The sequence below is a fragment of the Pseudorca crassidens genome, chromosome 7, assembly GCF_039906515.1.
Source record: "Pseudorca crassidens isolate mPseCra1 chromosome 7, mPseCra1.hap1, whole genome shotgun sequence".
In the NCBI taxonomy this organism is placed as follows: Eukaryota; Metazoa; Chordata; class Mammalia; order Artiodactyla; family Delphinidae; genus Pseudorca; species Pseudorca crassidens.
Window position 1 is genome coordinate 42,842,106 of NC_090302.1, and position 19,109 is coordinate 42,861,214.

The following is a 19,109-nucleotide window of genomic DNA, read 5'->3' on the forward strand; positions in this document are numbered from 1 at the left end:
ATGCTTACTCGGAGTATATGTTATATTATGAGAAGGTAACCACAAACTACTCTATATAATATTTTTAAAAAGAAATAAAAACACTTTAATTCTTAATATTTCTAATATTTTAGATTATAGTGTACAAAATAAATACTAGTTTTACTTTATTTTTCATTATCTTCTATGTTTAAAAGTGAAAGTAGGAGAGTTTTGAATGTTTTGACAGAAATTTTTAAGGGACAGAGAACAATCATAATTTTTGCCATTGATTAATAAGATTGTTTAACACAGTGTCAGTTTGCATGGTTATTTTTACTGTCCCACACCACTGTGCAAAGCAAGACTGTGTGTCCATGGGAATCTTCCTTCTACTATAGTACAAATTTTATCCATCTTTAATATTCCAACAGAACACTTAAAATTTGGTATTTCTTAGTAAAGTCTTAAGTTTAAATTCTGAAGGAAAAGGTAAATATTTCTCAAAAGACTTCTCAAAAACCTCTTACCATTGTTTGCTTCAAAATAATGTCCTTTTGTTGTGTTTCCAAAAATCCATTCACAACTACAACTCAAGTTAACTGGGGTGATTATTATTATCATTTTTAATTGAAGTACAGTTGATTTACAATGTTGTTTTAGTTACTGGTGTATAGTAAAGTGATTCAGTTATACATATATATACACAAGTGTGTGTATATGTATGTATATATATACTTTTCATATTCTTTTCCATTATGGTTTATTACAGGATATTGAATATAGTTCCCTGTGCTATACAGTAGGGACCTTGTTGTTTATCTATTTTACATATGGTAATTTGTGTCTGCTAATGGGATGCACTATTTATTCAAAAGTATTAGTGTGATATATTGCACAACACAAGATTAACTATTTTACCTGGTAAGGCTCATAAAAAAATGCTTCTACACCTTCAGAAAATTCTCTAATCAAGCCAAAGGGATTTCCCAAAACATCAAGTCCAAGAATGAGTACATACATCTGCTTAATGGCCTAAAAATGAAATAGAAACATTAGTCAAATCAGATTATCAGATTTAATATTTTTTTTCCTTATATTCAGTAAACACATCCAGTTTTTTTTCAGGCTAACACCCTCACCACCAATTTCAGCCTAAACCATATCACCGTATTCATCAGTAGTCTTAGTTTTAAAAAGCAATTTGGTGTTAGAGTACGAGAAATAATATGACCTATTTACATAAAGTTTTAGAATATTCAAAATACTTTTACAACTATGTGTGACAGTTATTATTACTGCCACCATTTTATAGACTAGAGAAACATACAGGTCAAATGATGCCCGGAGCCATGGTGGGTAAACAGCAAAACTGCGATCCAAACCCAGACCTCTTAAGTCATGCTCAGTGATCTGTCCACCATACAACTATCTCAATGCTCTATAAATTATACCACAAAATACAGGAGTCTTCAGAGGTGGACAAAAATCCACTAAAATAATATATCTAATTGACTAAACAACTTAATTACACTAAAAATGCCCTGTGTTCATCAGTTACTTACTGATAAATAGTTTCCCTTGACCTATTTTTTTAAGTAAGTGAGCTGAATTACTTAGCTGATTATTATTTAAAGATTTACATCTAGTCCACACTGATCCAGGAAAGATTTCTGTCAAAGGCTAAAAGTAGAAAGGCAAAAAACTGAAATGGTGGTTGGGCTCAACTTCTTTCTACAATCCTGAGGGGAAAAACCATGTTTTAAAATTTTGAAACGGCTATTCCCTTCCTGGCCAAATCATTATACCTCTATAGACACATATGCCTTCACCATTTTATCACTTTGTCCCTCTGTAAAATAATCTCAGACAAACCTGTTTTGAATAGTGTCTTATTACTTCAGACTGTAGTTCAGATGTTGTATGGAACTGATAGTTGAGTTCAAAAAATGCAAGCCTGAAAAAAAAAACACAAAAAAATGTATAAATATATAGAGAAAAGGAGATTATGTTTTTAATATTAATGAATGGTTTTATTTTCTTTAGAATTTTTCTCGAAAAAAATTCCTTTTAGTACATTTTCCCATACCAGTCAGGAAATCCACTCCTATATACATCTCTGCATATTCTGGTCAAAGAACCCTCTTAAGAATCTGATAAAAGCTATGGATCTTATCTTCAGAAAAGCCATCAATATACACATATTTTCACAGAATTCAGGCATTTTAGAGACCTTGGGTCCCACTCCTGGACATGAACTATATTTCTCAATTCTGTCCTATCATGGCCCACACAGAAAATGCCTGACACACTGAGATAAATGGAAGAGGCTGCTCAAGAATGGCCAGGGTTCAGCTGCTGCAGGTCCTGCCTGATCAGCTGACAGCTGAAGAATCACCATCAGTTTATTTATAACCTATTCACAGCATATACCTGGAACCACTAATTGGGAAGTTCTATGCTAAGGATAGGACAGCAGCAAGATTAGAAATCTCATCCTATTTCTGATGTCTTCAAACTTGTGTTTTTAAATATGACTGTTTCCTAACTTTTATCTAGATTTACAGTTATATCTTACTAGACTCACTGATTCTTACTACTGTTCTTAATAATAGCTCTAGGTGCTATCTGCAAAGGTCATGCTCATCTAAAGTCTCCACTCAGACTCTCTGTCTCTTTGGTCAGATACTCTAATAGCTTACATTATGACTCACATTAAATTCTTGACTGTAACATTTAAACTGATCCCTTCACTTCTGCTATCATGGCATTCATTTTCTTCTAGTCACATATGCTTTGAAGAGTCTTGATCCCATAGGCCTTAAAGCAACATCTTTTAAGCACCACACATCACATCTTTGGGTATACACAGCTTCTTAGGAATCCTTCCCTAGGCTAAAAAGGCCTTATATAACACACAAACTTGCATGACCTCTGTCCCTCTTTCTTAAGGAAATTATTTAATAATTATTCTGTTATTTAATAGTTAAGGGTTACCAGGCAATATGTTTCTTAAATTATATTCCATTTAACAGCAAAAAACCATATTCAACCTATGATCTGCAATGTACTTTACATACTTTTTCACTTATAAAATTTTAATGTATATATAAAATGGACTTTTCATCAATTTATACATTTGAATATTAAACATACTTAAAAACTACATCTTGTACATCTGTAAGAGTGGCACCAATACTCTTCAGCAAAAGATTTAAAGAATGAACTGCTACCAGTCCTTCAGGTTGTTCTGAATCTTTAGCTTCTTCACCACCTGAACTCAGTGAAACACTTAAATGCAACTAAAGAGATAAAGAAAGAAATATTTAAAGCACTTTCTTCATAATGACAGTTTTAACTCTTAAAATTCAATATCATCTTAAATTCACTATACCATAAATAAGATTTCAAAGTTACCTAGATTATATCAAAATTAATAACTGGAATGTTGAAAGAATTTAAAATGTAAACAGCTCTTTAAAAAATTTAAATTCAACCATGTAATGTATGATATTTAGTTCAATCCAATTCTTTTGGTAAACCTAGGAAAATATTAATCTTCATATATTTTTTAATAACATTAACAATCTAGAAGTTGAAATTGTTGAAAATTAACTCAAATATCTCCAAAAGTGAACGTTTCAACTATTAGAATTAAGTTAGTGTGGTAAAGCTAGTTAAAAAGCACTTTTGTATTATATGTATTATATATAGTATAAGTAGTTATACAGTAATTTTCTTCAAGTATTATGTAAGTTAACTCATAGAAATTTTATGTTAAGAACTTACTTTTAGTTCCATTCAATCTTCAATTTTAAAATCAAGGTTACTTTATAAATTATTTTCAAACTTATACTAATATCATACACAAAAGTTTGAAAATTGTCACAACACCTTAATAGATAGCAAGTTAACATAATGTTAGGTCAAGATGTAAACATATAAACATACTGTAGGTGGTTCCACTATTATTTCCACATGATAAAAAATTATTATAAGAATAAATAATAAAAATTTAAAAGTATCATTCCTTTGTTATTTACTTATATTTGTAATTGTGAAGTTATAGAACTTATATACTATTAAGAATATAATTTAAATGTTGTATTCCCCCAAACAGATCAAATCAATCTGCTATTACCAAGATTATCAAGGACAATAAAAATGACTTATTTTTCCCCTACCTTGATAGGAGATATATGAAAGTATTCATAGAGACTGACTTGTGATGAATCTCCTAATGAAACTATTTTATATTCTTCTTGGAAAGCTTCTGTATCTTTATGAAAAAGCTCAACCTATAAAGGAACATAAAATATTAAAAACATAAGGGATATTTCTGTAGAAGTATTAAGCTAATAGCTCACACGCTGCAGAATACTTCCCCATAATATCCAGATTCAACATTGCTCATGATTGGGAACCTACTGCCTTAGAAGGGAAACCAACATCTCTACTGTTAGGAAAGTTCAGTCACTCACAAACTGATAAGCATATCTTCTATGTTTCCATCCAATACATTAAAAGACACTAAGGTTTTCTTCACGTGACCATAGATTTTATTCCAAAAGGCCACTAATCCAATCCATCAACACTTTCTTAGGAATAATACAATCGTACTTGCAGCTTTTTGATAAATGCATTACTGACATCTACAGAGGTCACTAATATAAATCAAAAAAGGGAAGGCACTGAAAGTAATTTTTCATGAAGTGATTAGTGCTTTCATTCTTGATAATCAACACTATTTCTTTTGCAAATGCTCACAAATCTAGTACTTCTGTGTGTTGAGAAACGGCCCAACATTCACATTTTAACTGATTAACAAAAACTTCAAAATGATAACCTTATTAAAAGTATATTTAGAAATTCACTTCTGGGATAATGGTGTAAGGAGATCTTTAGCTCTCCAGTGAAACTGGTAAAATTCATTTAAAAAGACAAACTTTTAAGGCCTCTGTACCTAAGGGTATAACCAAATAAAACATCTATTCAAGAAAATCTATAAAAATTTGGTAGGAAAAGTGACTCTGTGGTATTTGAAAAAGGACCATTCTCTCAGTTCCCCCTCCCAACTCAGTAAGCCGGAACTCCAATCTAGACTGGTGCACCCAAGAACTCAGAGTTCCTTCTCTGCCCCACCTCCCAACTGGAAGACTTTCATCTTGGGAGGAACAGAGGTCAGCACTTCTCATCCTGCCCCCAGCTACTAGCTGCTGAGCCTAAACTACAGGGGAAGAAGGAGCTTCCCTCTTCTGCCCAGCCTCCACTCAGAGAACAAAGGCTCTACTTGGGTGTGACACCACTGAGAATACTGAGGTCTGATCACCCTTGGCCCACCTCTAGAGGTCCAAAGCTCTGGTCCCGAGATATTGCCTGGGGGTGGGGGTGTATGTGTGTGGGGGAGTAGACTTTAAAACAGACAGCTCCTCATCTCTTCCCAAAGAAACTGACTTCATTTACAACAAAATGTAAAGTTCAGGCCTAAGAGTGCTCTAGGAAACAGTGAATGTTGTGGTGAAAGGCAACTGGGAGGAAAATCCTTGATTCAGTGAAGATACAGGCTAAACTGTAGGCCTGTTAAGTTTTTGTGAAAGAAAGAACTGGGGAAAGAGACGGGGCTTGGAACAAATAGCAAACACTTATCTTCAGATCACTTCCTTCAAAGGAGGCCAAATTTGACTGGATTAGTCTGTAGAGCAATTTATGCCCTAAGGCATTACTGAAAAAAACTAGAGCAATCATCCAGCAATTAGCAGTTGCGATCATGGAAAGAAATGCAAAGAGCCCTGTAAAAAACCACTTTTATTCCAGGGTAACTGTGGGTGTCCCAAATCTTTACCTCCCTGAGGAGCGACATCAAAGGCTTAACAATGCAGGGAAAGGTAAGGGTGGGGGTGGGGTAGACTTCAATAAAATAATCCAGCCAGTCACTGAACTAATAAACAAACCAGTAACAATAATAAGCCTTGGAGAAAGGGGGACAAGTACCCAGCACTGTTTCAGTATACAGCTGACCCTCTGTATCCACAAGGTTCCACATCCGTGGATTCAACCAACTGTAGAATGAAAATATAAAAGAAAAAAAAAAAAAGCCAGAAAGTTCCAAAAACCAAAACTTCCATTTGGCACACCCCGGCAACTACTGACATAGCATTTACATTGTACTAGGTATTATAAGTAATCTAAAGATGGTTTAAAGTACATGGAAGATGTGTGTAGGTATACGCAAGGATATCTTACCTTTTATTTGCCTTATCCCTTTTCTCATCAAATATCCTGGCATATCCAAATTTCTAAATTATTAATCAATACAAAAGTAACCCAGAAAAATAAAATAGGAAAAAAGTGATGTAAACATGACTGATTATCCTCTTCCCCTTACTACTGGCCTAAAACCTTTCCTCCTATTTTCTAAGTCATCATAAAAAGGTTATTTGTCTTGCTTCCAACTTCTATAATCTGAAAATGTGATGTCTGCCAATGTAGAACCACAGCAGCATAATAAAAAAATTTTAATTTTTAAAACCATTTTAATACATTTAAGAATGTATAATGTTATAATTTTTTTAAGTCCTCCTCTTTCCCTAATTCTTCCCATCATATTATTAATAAGTCTTACCTCCGTTTTTTCAGTTACTTCAGCTGCTGTCATAAGTTCTGATACAGCATAGACAAACCCAAGATCTAACCTGAGATCCATTTCTTGGATCAACACTTTGAAATACCTATAATACAAGGTGAAAAACATTTAAAAATCATTGATTAACTGCATTAACAAAATTATATAGGAAAAAATATTAGATAAATATTAAAACATTGAAACTTAGGACTTTTTAGGTGAATGAATGAAAAAATGTCACGGCAACACTGTTCATAATGGCAACAAACTCATAATACGAAAATGCCTACAAAGAGGAAATCGGTAAGTAAACTGTGGTATATAGTCACACAAGAGAATACTACATGCTAGTGATAATAAATAAACTCTAGCTACATACAACAAAATAAATTGTAGTAAAAATCTGAATGAAAAAAGCAAGTCCCAAGAATATATTTACAGTTAAAAAATTTTTCTTTAATTAGGAAAAATTTTGGCAAAGTAAGAAGCATAATGTTTAGGTACACATAAACAATAAAACAGTATTTTAAAAAGGGAATAAAAATAGTATTTATCTTGGTGATAGGGTGGAGGAAACAAGAAATATGGTAGTGATACATAGATGGATGTTTCTGTCAGTGTTCTATTTTTTGAACTGGGTGGTGACTGAATTGAAAATATTATTTTCTTGTTTCTAAAACAGTATGCAGTAATTATAGACAACTTAATAGAGAAAACAAATAAAAAAGAAAATAACAAAATACACACAATTCAGAAATGACTATTGTTAATACCTAGGTATAATTCATTTGGAGCTTTCTGACTCTCCAAGATTATGAAATAATTGATTTTTCCTATGACCTTTATAATTTAATATTTTACACTTAAATCTTTGACTCATCTGAAATTTATTTATTTAAGAGTACAATTAACTCATATTTAAATTAAAACATTAAATGCACACACAATAAATGTACTAAGACGCTTACTTAATACGTGATATCTGCGAATGTCCTGCAGATCTCATGACAATACTGACATCTGTAAAGGGCTTTGGTGCTGTAAAGATTAATAAATATGATTAATGATGCTTTAAACAAAAGATAAGCATTTTCTTGCAATTTAATACACATCACAGTGGACAATTAAATTATTTACTAAATCGTGAGTATCAATTAAAATTACTGATATCTGTAAGATCTATCACAACCTTAATTTCAGACTCCAGGATTGTTTTTTTTAATTATCTGTATTCACTCTAAGGTTAACTGATCCTTTAAATTAGTGATTTTAAACCAGAAGTATGTATTAGAATCATTAGGAAGTCTTTGTGAAAACAGATTCAGGGTCTTATCTTTTTATTCAAAGGTTCTAGTGGCTTCTAAATTAGGGGTTTACAAATTAGTAATCTTTTTTAAAAATTAATATCTCTAAACATTATATATATATTTCTAAATAATCTTTTCTTCAGTATTCACTCAGTTTTATTGAAGTTAGTTGAGTACTTCCTGGTTTTTTTTCAAGCTACTTTTCCAATGATCCTATAGACACTAAACTTGAGAATGGTTTCACTTCATATTTTTAAAGTAAAAGAAACCAAATAGCTAATACAACCATTTTTATGGCAATGTAAAAATACAAACAAACCTGAATCCATGGTGACCGACTTAGGAGGTTTAATGGGGTAAAACACAAATGGAAATATAGCACCATGTATCTGGTTTTGGATCTAAGAAAACAAACAACAGGTCAGTATATTAATATGTTAATTATAGAACCTGACTGGAATAACAAAATTTAAGAAGTACAAGGAATCAAAAACTCTAGTCCAACAATGAAACTTAAGTACTAGACAAAACAGACTATGCGAATACATTTATTGTCATATTCCTTTAGAATATAATTTTACTATCTTTTCAAACTCACCTGTATTCTGTAAATTTGAATTCTAAATGATGATTGATGTGCAGATGTGCTATATTCTACCTTTAATGCTGGAAGGTAATTTCTTCTTATAGCTATTACATGTGGCTGCAGAATTTTCATGTTAGTACCACTAGGTGTGAAGCGAACCTGAAAAATATGCCCATACACACACGCAAACACATGGAATTTCTCTTTATTTATTAATTGATTAAAATTAGAAATCTGTATCAAAAAACTTTAAAGATAATATTAAATAGTAGGCTAAATATTTGATGCGATTTTGACTGAGATCTACTCCATATCCATACAATTCACAGAAATATTCATATAATCCTTATAACTTGGTTTTATCACTTTTTATATAACTTTACTAAAATTTATCAAAAAAATAAAGCAATAAAAGAAAAAACAGTTTTAAAAATAAAACAAAGCAACTTATTGCCTTCTTGTTAACCAAGGAGTAGATCATTAGCGGCTTAAGAAAGTCTGAATCTTGATACAGAGAACTATCCCTTTAAAATATTCTATATAAAGTATGTATAATAGGATTCATTGTTTTGTAAGCAAACTAGTCTCTCCTTAAAAACTAACTCGTGATTCATCTAATTACAACAGATAAAAATTAAAACTTCATATCAGTACTTAAAAATATTACCGGAATGTTAGTGTCCAACTCAATAACCTTATCTTCTGATGGTGAAGATTCAGTATATTCCTTAAATTCTTTCTCTAACTTCTCAGTGTGCTTTACACTCATTGGCTTCCATCTTGCCTTCTTCTTGGGTTTTGTCTCCCAAACCACATCAGAACTTATATATGAAAGCAAAAATCATGGTACTAATTTATAAACATTTTCATTTTATCTGGTTTATTACATGAATTACCATTACTGAAAAACCTTCAGTAAATTTTTGCAATAGCCCTAGTTGTAAGCAAGCACATTACAAGTTTAAAAACATGAATTCATTCAACCAGTACTTATTAAACTCCTATTTAGGCACTATTCTAGGTGGCAGGGAGATTATCAGTGAACATTTCTGCCATTTTGGAGCTTTCTTTTACCTGAGGAGTGATAGACAATAAATAGTAAATTAGCATCTTTTAATATATTAGGAGGTGAAAATGCTTTTGAAAGAAGAAAAAGTAGACGGGGTAAATTGGATGTGGAGTACTGGGATATGCAAAGTGGCAGCATCAGAAAAGAGTGGCCACCAGAGGTGTCATTAAGAAGGCGAGATTTCAACAGTCTTAAAGAAGATGAGGGAGTTATCCAGCACGGAAGAGAAGAACAACATTTCAGGTAGAGAGACAAGCTAGAGCAAAGACTCCAAGCAGAGCATGCCTGTAGTCGTCCAGGTAGAAGAGCAAGGAGGCTGGCATGCCTGGAACACATTAAGAGTAGAAGATGAAGTAAGACAGATAATGAGAGGCAAAATAACGTAAAGCCTTGAGGATACTGTAAAGACTCCGAGTTTTATTCTGAGAGGAGGACCCACTGAAAGATTATGAGAAGATAATCAGCCACATAGTTTGACCTAAGGTTTAAGAATGTACTATGTGTTGGAGTGGGAAGAAAGAAAAAAAAGGGATGAAGACTAGAACAGGAAAACTTGTTAGGAATGTAATGCAGTAAGCCAGGAGAAAAACGGTGATGGCGCTGCCTGCGGTGGCCTAAGGGTGAGGCAGTACAAAGTGGTCAGATTCTACGTGTGTTTTGAAGCTAGATCCAAAACACTGCTTTTAGATGGATTACATGTGGGGTGTAAGATAAAGAGAGGAATCAAAGATGATTCCAAAGTTCTTGGCCTGAGCAGCTGGAAGAATGTAGTTGTCATTAACTCCAGTGGGAAAGCAGGTTTTGGTAGAAGGAGATCAGGAGTTTGGTTTTACATACTACAAAGCTTAAGAAGTCTCTTAGATACCTGAGTAAAGATTTTATGTAAGTCGTTGGATAGGTAAGTCTGGAGTTCAGGACAAAAATCTGGCTGAAGATATATTTTTAGAAGTTTTTGGCATACATACGGTATTTGAAATCAAAACTGAAACAGAGAAGAGGACTAAGGTCTGAGAGCCTCAAGGTACCCAATATTAAGCAGTTGAGAAAAAGACAAGCAAGCAACAAGTGAGAATAAGAAATGTTGGAACAGAAAGAAAAACCAAGGTGGTGAGATATCCTGGGTGTAACATCAAGGACACTGTATCAAGAAGGGATCTGTGTTAAATGTTATAAACATAATCAATACAAAGACTGGTAATTGTACACTGGACCTGGCAATACTTAGGTCTCTGGTGATCTTACCAAGACCAGTTTCATGGTATACTGAAAGCAAAAACCTGTTTGGAATAGTTAGAAGAAAAATGGGTAAAAAAAGAATTGGAGATAGTGAATATATCTTCTGTAATAGATTAACACTTCTAAGGGGTTTGGCTATAAAGTAAAGCAAAGAAATGTGCAGTAGGTAGCAGGAAAAGTGGGTTCAAGAGAATTTTTTTTAGTTGAAAGAAATTACACTGGTTGGAACAATTCGATAGAGAGCCAAAAATTATTGAGGTAGGAGAAAAAAAGAAGAGAATTGCTGGATCAATGTCTCAAGAGGCAAGAGTGAATGAAATATAGTGCAAAAGTAGAAACATATGTTTAAATAGGAGCACATACAATGTGTCTATGATAACTAGGAAATGTGTCACTGCAATATGTAGGTAAAAAATATTGGTGCATAGGAAGCTGAGATATTGGGAGTGGGTCTTTGGACGTTCCCTTTTGATTGTGTCAGTTTACTCGGTGAAGTAAGATGCAAGGCAGTGAGCTGAGAGAGAATGGGGGTTTAAAAAGAGATAAAGTGTGAAACAGTAATCTAGGAGAGACAGTGAATGGAACAAATCTAATTTACTAAAAAATTGCTATAAGACTTAATTGCAGAATTTAAAAGCTTTCCACATTCTAAAATTACTTCACTTGTTTTGCTTACTGAAGTATGTAAGTTATTTAATTTTATTTATTCTATTTGTTTATTCCTTCTAAAATTTATGTTCACTTAATAAACAGAAAGGTACAAACCATGTATTAATCCCCTTTGCATTCACATCATTTAGCATAGGAGATAGCACATATCAGGTTTCACAGCTTAAAATCTGTTATCTATTTGACATTTTAATTTAAGTAATAAACATACTTTTTTGAGAACAAAAAAAATTTCTAAGAAAATAGTTTTAATATGCCTTTTTATTCATTTGGCCATGCCGAGTGGCATGCAGGATCTTAGTTCCCTCACCAGGGATTGAACCCGTGCCCCCTGCAGAGGAAGTACAGAGTCCTAACCACTGGACTGCCAGGGAATTCCCTTTAATATGACTTTTTAAATGGCATGGATAGCATTCAAGGAGAAGTCAGGGGCATTTCCAGATGAATTTACATAGAAAAACAAAGTCAAATCTGTATCATATACCTTTAATTTATATATTTATTTGAGAGTTTAACTCAAGTAAAGGATTAAAACTACATTATCCTTGTTATACAGACTGCAATATAGAAACACTCTCAAATTTGGCAGTAATATACATAAATTAATTTTAAGTGTTTATAAACAGGAATATTAAGTGCAAAAGGGAAAGAAAGAGTTTTACTGGTGATGACTTATGTGGGAAATGGTAAATACAGTATTATCTTATTAGATCTTAAAGTGCCAAGGTCAAAGTAGAAAGTGATTAGAAAGTGAAATGTACAGTGTGGGGAATATAGTCAATAATAATATAATATCTTTGTATGGTGACACATGGTAACTAGACTTATTGTGATCACTGTAATGAACAGAAATACTGAATCACTATGTTATGTACCAGGAACTAACATAGTGCTGCAGATCAAATGTACTTGAAAAACAAACAAACTCATAGAAAAAGATTAGATTTGTGGTGTACCCTGCACTGTGGTAGGCGGTAATGAACAGTTAAACATTTCCTTATGACATATTAAAGAAAGAAAATATACCTTTGATAAGTTGAATAAATCTAATTTTTAGAGAACTGGGAAAATCAACAACATGATGAGATAAATTTGATTTTTGGTATGTCTTTATCTCAAAAGGCAAAAAAAAAGCATCAAAGCACTTTTAAATTAGCATTACCTCAGATTAGTATCAATGAATAGTCAAAACAGAAAATTTAAACTAACTCATTTTAGATTTTACAATCACCACTCTTAATGATTAAGAACTGATCACTTAAATGTATCCAAATTTTAACGCATCTAACCTTGTAATGCCAATATAGGCTACTTCTTGCTTTGTATAATTGTTGACAAGAGAAATTCCAACATCTTGTAATGCCAACACAATTTCTTGCTCTGCTAACTCTGCTTTCTCACTTTCATATGTCACTTTAAATACCCTTGGATCTTCAGTGAATAAAATAATGCGTTGTAAGCCTTCAAAGAATGAAACTAAATAAATGGTCTTTTCCCCCAGATCTATAGGTGTCATCATATCCTGAAACAAAATCATCAAAAAAATAAAAAATTAGAGTTTGGTCACATCCAACACAAAATCTAGATTCCACATTTGAAAAATGAGAATAGTAATGGCACCTCGTTCCCAGGGTTGAACAAAATAAATTAGTAATTGTATAACATTTGGAAATTTACATAATTAAAATCAGTTGATGACAGCTTCTGCCATAATCATTATGAAGTCAGGAAGACAGGTCAACTGTTCTTTTAATACCATAGTAAAATCTAATTAAATAGTCTTCCTTTCTAGGCTAATCAATAACACAAAATTTTATTTTCTCTGATTTATTATAAGACTAATCAATGTGTTATGCATTAAAAGTTGTTCAGTCAGAAATTCATATTTCCTTGTAGAGCTGAACTAAATAAGATAAAGAATATCTGACACCTCAGTTGCATGCTCTACAAAGCACAAATACTACAGGATTAATTCTGCAGGAAGCCTTTATATATAATTATTGTGCTGATATCAGGGTCTTCAGTTTCAATAATTAACTTCTAATAATTAACTGTCAGCAATGAATTTCTAGTTAAGTGAACACTCTGATTAACAGGAAATTATAATATATAGTACACATTCATGTTATAATCCACTAAAATTAAAAATGAGTTGTTACCACAGTCATGTTACTTATAACACTTTCTAAAATAAAATACATAGTACTAAAACTACATTAAGATATAAATAAACTAATTTCCAAATAAGTCTGAAGTTTTTCTAATATTTACACTGGATTACAGATTTACCTTTATAAACTTGATCTATCATTTTGATATAAATATGCAAAAGTACTAATCAACAGGTCAAATATTTGATTATTTTTATTTTTTATATTAAAATGAAGTCTTTTTTCCTGAATAAATCTAATAATCATGAATTTAAAAAATAAAGTTAGGCCAATTATGGGCAGCCCTCTCAAATACATTCAAAGAACACTGGACTCCATAAGAGCAACACTGAAAAGACAATGGAAAAATACCATCAATATGCTAAGAGAAAACAATTCAGAACCCAGAATTCCTTACTCAGCAAAAATATCCTTCAGTGAAGAAAAGTATAGGAAACAAAGATGCCTAAAGACAAATGAAAACTACTAAATATCATCATCAACAGAGTCACTCAAGGAAATTCTATAGGAGGAATTAAACACTGGCAAAAGGAAAGTGATCCAAGATGAGTGTCTGAAGCAAGAAAGGAATGTTATGTAAATAAAATAGTACTTATGTGGCAGAAAACATTTTACAAAATTCAATATCCAGGCATAATAAAAATTTTTGGCAAACAAAGACTAGATGAGAAGTTCTTTAACCTCTTATCAAACCCCCCAAACAAACACACACACCATACTTTGGCAAAGATCCCACTTAAAGGTAAATATTGAAGTTATATAACTTGAGACCAGAAATAAGGCAAAGACATGTGTTAATATCAGTTTTTATTAAACAGTATATAGAGATGCTAGCCAGTCCAGTAAGGCAAAAAGAAATTAAAGATGAAAGGATTGAAAAGGAGAAAACAAAACTCTCATTATTTCTAAGTGTCATGATTGTCCATATGGAAAAATAAAAAACAAATAATCAATATTAATAAGAGAATTCAGTGAATTTTCTGGATAAAAAAAATCAACACACAAAATGCCATTACACTCCCCTATGCTAACAAGCTTAATTTTAAAAAGATACCAGGGGTTTCTGCTCTGGCAACTGATGACTAGGTGGTCCTGGACCAACACTCTTCCTAACAGCAAAAGCTGGACAAAATCTAAAAAGGAAAAATATGTGTTTGAAAAGACAGAAAAGTTACCAAGGTAGTGAGAATGGGGCCAAGATCTGAGAGAGAAAGAAAGCCAATAAAAGTGAACTTTGTATTCAGAGTTCACAAGTGCCAGTTCTAAAAGTAGAAGCAAACACTGAGAGCTTAAGAAAAACATTAAAATTGGGAGTCTCATGTTTGGAAGGACCAAAACTGGAATGCAGGGCATACCAAAAAGAATGGTCAACAGCTTAGGCTTTTAGTTGAGTCCCCAAAGGGCGATACTTTAGGTGCCAGGGTAAACTGGAAATACACAAGTCCTCACAAGGACTGAAGACCAGGTTCAAATAATTTCAATCCCCATTAAGGTACTCTCCCCCTAGACTAGCTACCTTACAAAGGTAAAATCACATGTTCTTAAGAGAAAGGGAACATCATATGGAGCCTCGAATTGCCTTTAAAATTTTTCATATACTTTGTCCAGCACACAGGCAAAAATAAACATGCATGCAAAAAAAATAATAAACATGCATGCAAAAATAAACAAGAAAAAAAAGAAAATATAAAAATATCCATATGAAATCTAGATATTGAAATTGTCAGATAGGCTTCAAAGTAGTTATGATCAAAACATTCAAGAAATTATGTAACAAGACAGAATTTTGGAACAAAAACTTCTACAATAGAAGTCTTAGAACTCATCATTTCAATAACTAAAATTAAGAACTCCATGGATGATTTTAAGAGCAGATTAGATACAGCGAGAGAAGTATAGTGAAAAATAGGTCAGAAGAAAATATCCATACTGAAGGAAGGAGAGAAAAAGATGAAACAATACAGAACAACACATAAAAGTCATGAGACATGATGAAAAGTCTCACATTTATGTAATGGTGAATTCCAAAGATAAAGAGAAAAAAAAGAGGTGCCAACCCTGAAATTTGATATCCAGCAGAAATACTCCACTAAAAACAGGGCAAAATAAAGACATGTCCAGAATAAAACTGACAGAAAACTAATCAGCTGTAGACGCTGATAAATGGAATACTGGCTGCCATATCAGTAAACAAGGATGTTACAGTCATCAGCTATTGCAGCTACAGCCTATGGTGAGCTGGTAAGCCCTGAGGAAACTCACGAAGAATATCTGCCATCTAGCAGCCATCAGACTGCAGCCACTCCCCACGGTGAGCCCTGAGGAAACTCAGGATGTGAAAACACAGGATACTGGCCAGAGATAGCTGAGATGCATATTAAAGGAATGATTTCAGTGAGCCCAGACTCTTGCATCTTCCTATACACAGAAAAGTACTAAGTTCCTTAACTTGGGATATCTGGTTTTCTTTAATTAACAATAATCTTTTGATGTTCCTGACTACCTGCCCTTTGTTGTAAAACTTCTATATAACCTGGCTTCCCCCATTGCCTCCTCAGAGCTGTTCTCTCAGGGTTACTCGAGATGCTGCCTCCCGGGCTTGAAGTCCTAAAAGTTCCCGCCCAATAAAACATAACTCTCAACTTTTAGGTTGTGAATAACTTTTTAGTCAACAACTCACACTAAAAAAATAGTAAAGAGAAGAAAAATGATCCCAAACAGAAGTATGGAGATGCAGGCAGAAATGAAAAGTGGCAAAAGGAGAAATATGTGGGTTAATTTAAATGGAATACTAATTGTAGAAAGCAGTAATAATACTTCTTATGGGAGTTAACCTATTTAGAAATAAATCACACAACAATATTACATAAGACGGAAGGAGTAAATGGAGTTAAAGAGTTCTAAAGTCCTTACATTACTGGGAAAGTGGTACAAGTACTAATTTACAGCAGGTTTTAATAAGTCAAGAATGAATGCTGTAATACAGTAGGAAGCTAAAGCCTTAGGCTTCTGTTAATGTGATGATCTTTTTGTGTCCCTTGCAGAAAACCTACAAGCTATGCTCATGGGTTGTTATAAGAGATATCTGCTACTGTGGGGTAGGGCTTCTAGGTCAAGGGGGCTCATAACACAACCAGTGAGCTTTGTTTTCCCTCACATCAAAGCTGTTGTTTGAAGTGACCAAAGAGAATACCTCCTAAACTTGTCTGATGCTTCCTGCTGGTATGCTGTGTTTCCTGGCCTGTATCCACCCAAGCAGGCAGTTGTAAACTGTGGCCTATGATAGTTTTGTAAGTCTGAATGTTTAAGCCTAAAAAGATACTGTGGTGGGCACTGTAATATTACATACTGATAAAAGAATCAATTTAACAAAAAGACATAACAATTCTAAATTTGTATCTACCTAATCACATAGTTTCAAAATATAAGAGCCCAAATTAACAAAACCAAAAAAGGAATGTGTAAATCCATGATTTTAACCACCACTCTCCAAGTAACAGAACAAGCAAACAAAAAATTTAATGAGATAGATTTAAACAATTCAACAAAACTTGAATAAATCAACATATATATGTAACAGGGAACAGCCGATTTTGACTCCATGTTGGATCTCTTTCTTTGACTTTAACCTTTGCTTTTTGCTGCTTTTGTTATTATAATCATACATAATGGCATGCCTCAGGGAACCCTGCCTCTCTGCCTGAACCTTAAACTAAAGTACCTCTGTTCAGCTCACAGGGAGACAATCTGACCCTGCCCACCTGTGAATGGCTGCAGAAAAGAAGAAACTAACACATTCCCTCCCCAATGAAGGCCACTGTGAGGAGATGTTTTGCAAGATAAATGGGCTTTTTACTTTAGTTCCTAACCTCCTCCCGCTCTCTGTTCTATAAAAGAAACTGGCATCCAGATCCCAACAAGACGGTTTTTTGGGCCACTAGTCCGCCATCTTCTCAGTCTGCTGGCATTCTGAATAAAGTCGTTATTCCTTGCCTAAACACCTCCCAGGGCTTCCCTAGTGGTACAGTGGTTGAGAATCTGCCTGCCAATGCAGGGGACACGGGTTCGAGCCCTGGTCTGGGAAGATCCCACATGCCGTGGAGCACCTAAGCCTGTGCGCCACAGCTACTGAGCCTGAGCGTCTGGAGCCTGTGCTCCGCAACAAGAGAGGCCGCGACAGTGAGAGGCCCGCGCACCACAATGAAGAGTGGCCCCCGCTCACCGCAACTAGAGAAAGCCCCCGCACAGAAACGAAGACCCAACACAGCCATAAATAAATAAATAAATTTATAAACACCTCCCAATTTACTGGCCTGTCGTGTGGCGAGCAGAGTGAGCTTGGACCTGGTAACACATAGAATACCGTAACCAACAACTACAGAATACATATTTTTTTCAAATACACATAAAATATTTACAAAAATTGACCACATGCTGGCCTACAAAGTCAACTTCAATAAATTCCAAAAAATTGAATCAGAGTATGTTCTCTAGTCACAGTGGGATTAAGTTAGAAATAAACAAACAAAACTAGAAAATACTTCTGAAAAGTGATAACCTAAGTAACCATGAAGCCAAAATATAAAAATAAGTCACAATGAAATTTAGAAAATATTTTTAACTAAAAAATAAGTAACATAAAACACAGGAAAATTTGTGAGATAAAACTAATACTGTTTTTGGTAGGAAGTTCGTGACGTTAAGTGACTTGAAATAAGAAGTGAAGAAAGTCTAAAAAGCAATGATCTAGGTGTCTGCTATGAACTCATTTGCCCCCTCCCCCAATTCACATGCTAACGTCTCAACTTCCAATGTGACTGTGTTAGGACATAGGGCCTTTATGGAGGTTATTAAGGTTAAATGACAGCCTGGGGGAGGGGGAAGGTGTAAACAGGGTTCTCATCCAACAGTATTAGTTTCCTTATAAGAGATACCAGAGGGCTCGCTCACTCTCTCTTTGCCATGTGAGGACACAGCAAGAAGGCAGTCATCTGCAAGCCACGAAGAGGCCTCACCAGATTCACCAGAACCTGACCCTGCTGGCACTCTGATCTCAAGCTTCTAGCCTCCAGAACCATTAGAAATAAATTTCCATTGTTTAAGCCATCCAGTCTAAGGTATTTTGTTATGGCACCCTGAGCAGACTAACACAGTATCTATTTCAAGAGTTTAGAAGAAACTTATCAAATTAAAACAGAAGAAAGGTGAAAGAATATAGACTAGAGCGGAAACAGGTGAAAATGATAACAAATGTATAAAAGAGATCATCAAAAGAGCAAATTGATGGTTTTCTGACAGACAAAACTAAACTGAAACTAATTAAACTAATAAAATCTCAGCAAAACTTATCAGGAAAAAAGGAATGAAGGGACAAATAGTCTATGCTAGGAATGAAAAAGAGAATCATCCCCATAAATATTAAAAGATAAAAAGGTGGATATTATGAAAACATTTATATCAATATATTAGAAAACAGAGATGAAATAAAAGC

At 33.7% G+C, this 19,109-nt stretch overlaps 1 protein-coding gene across 3 annotated transcripts in view; it reads right to left on the reverse strand.

The window, feature by feature from the left end:
* VPS13A (vacuolar protein sorting 13 homolog A) overlaps positions 1-19,109 on the reverse strand; it is a 237,088-nt gene that overhangs the window by 31,552 nt on the left and 186,427 nt on the right. For all 3 annotated transcript variants that reach the window (XR_010944991.1, XM_067744120.1, XM_067744119.1), the window contains exons 54-63: positions 12,737-12,969; positions 9,141-9,294; positions 8,486-8,632; positions 8,207-8,288; positions 7,549-7,618; positions 6,581-6,686; positions 4,143-4,256; positions 3,115-3,260; positions 1,834-1,915; positions 880-993 (exon numbers count right to left, since the gene is read on the reverse strand). Coding sequence is in view for 2 of the 3 variants with exons in the window: in XM_067744120.1 (XP_067600221.1) it covers positions 880-993; positions 1,834-1,915; positions 3,115-3,260; positions 4,143-4,256; positions 6,581-6,686; positions 7,549-7,618; positions 8,207-8,288; positions 8,486-8,632; positions 9,141-9,294; positions 12,737-12,969 (1,248 nt within the window). In the remaining variant the exon portion in view is untranslated. The remainder of the gene's footprint in view (positions 1-879; positions 994-1,833; positions 1,916-3,114; positions 3,261-4,142; positions 4,257-6,580; positions 6,687-7,548; positions 7,619-8,206; positions 8,289-8,485; positions 8,633-9,140; positions 9,295-12,736; positions 12,970-19,109) is intronic.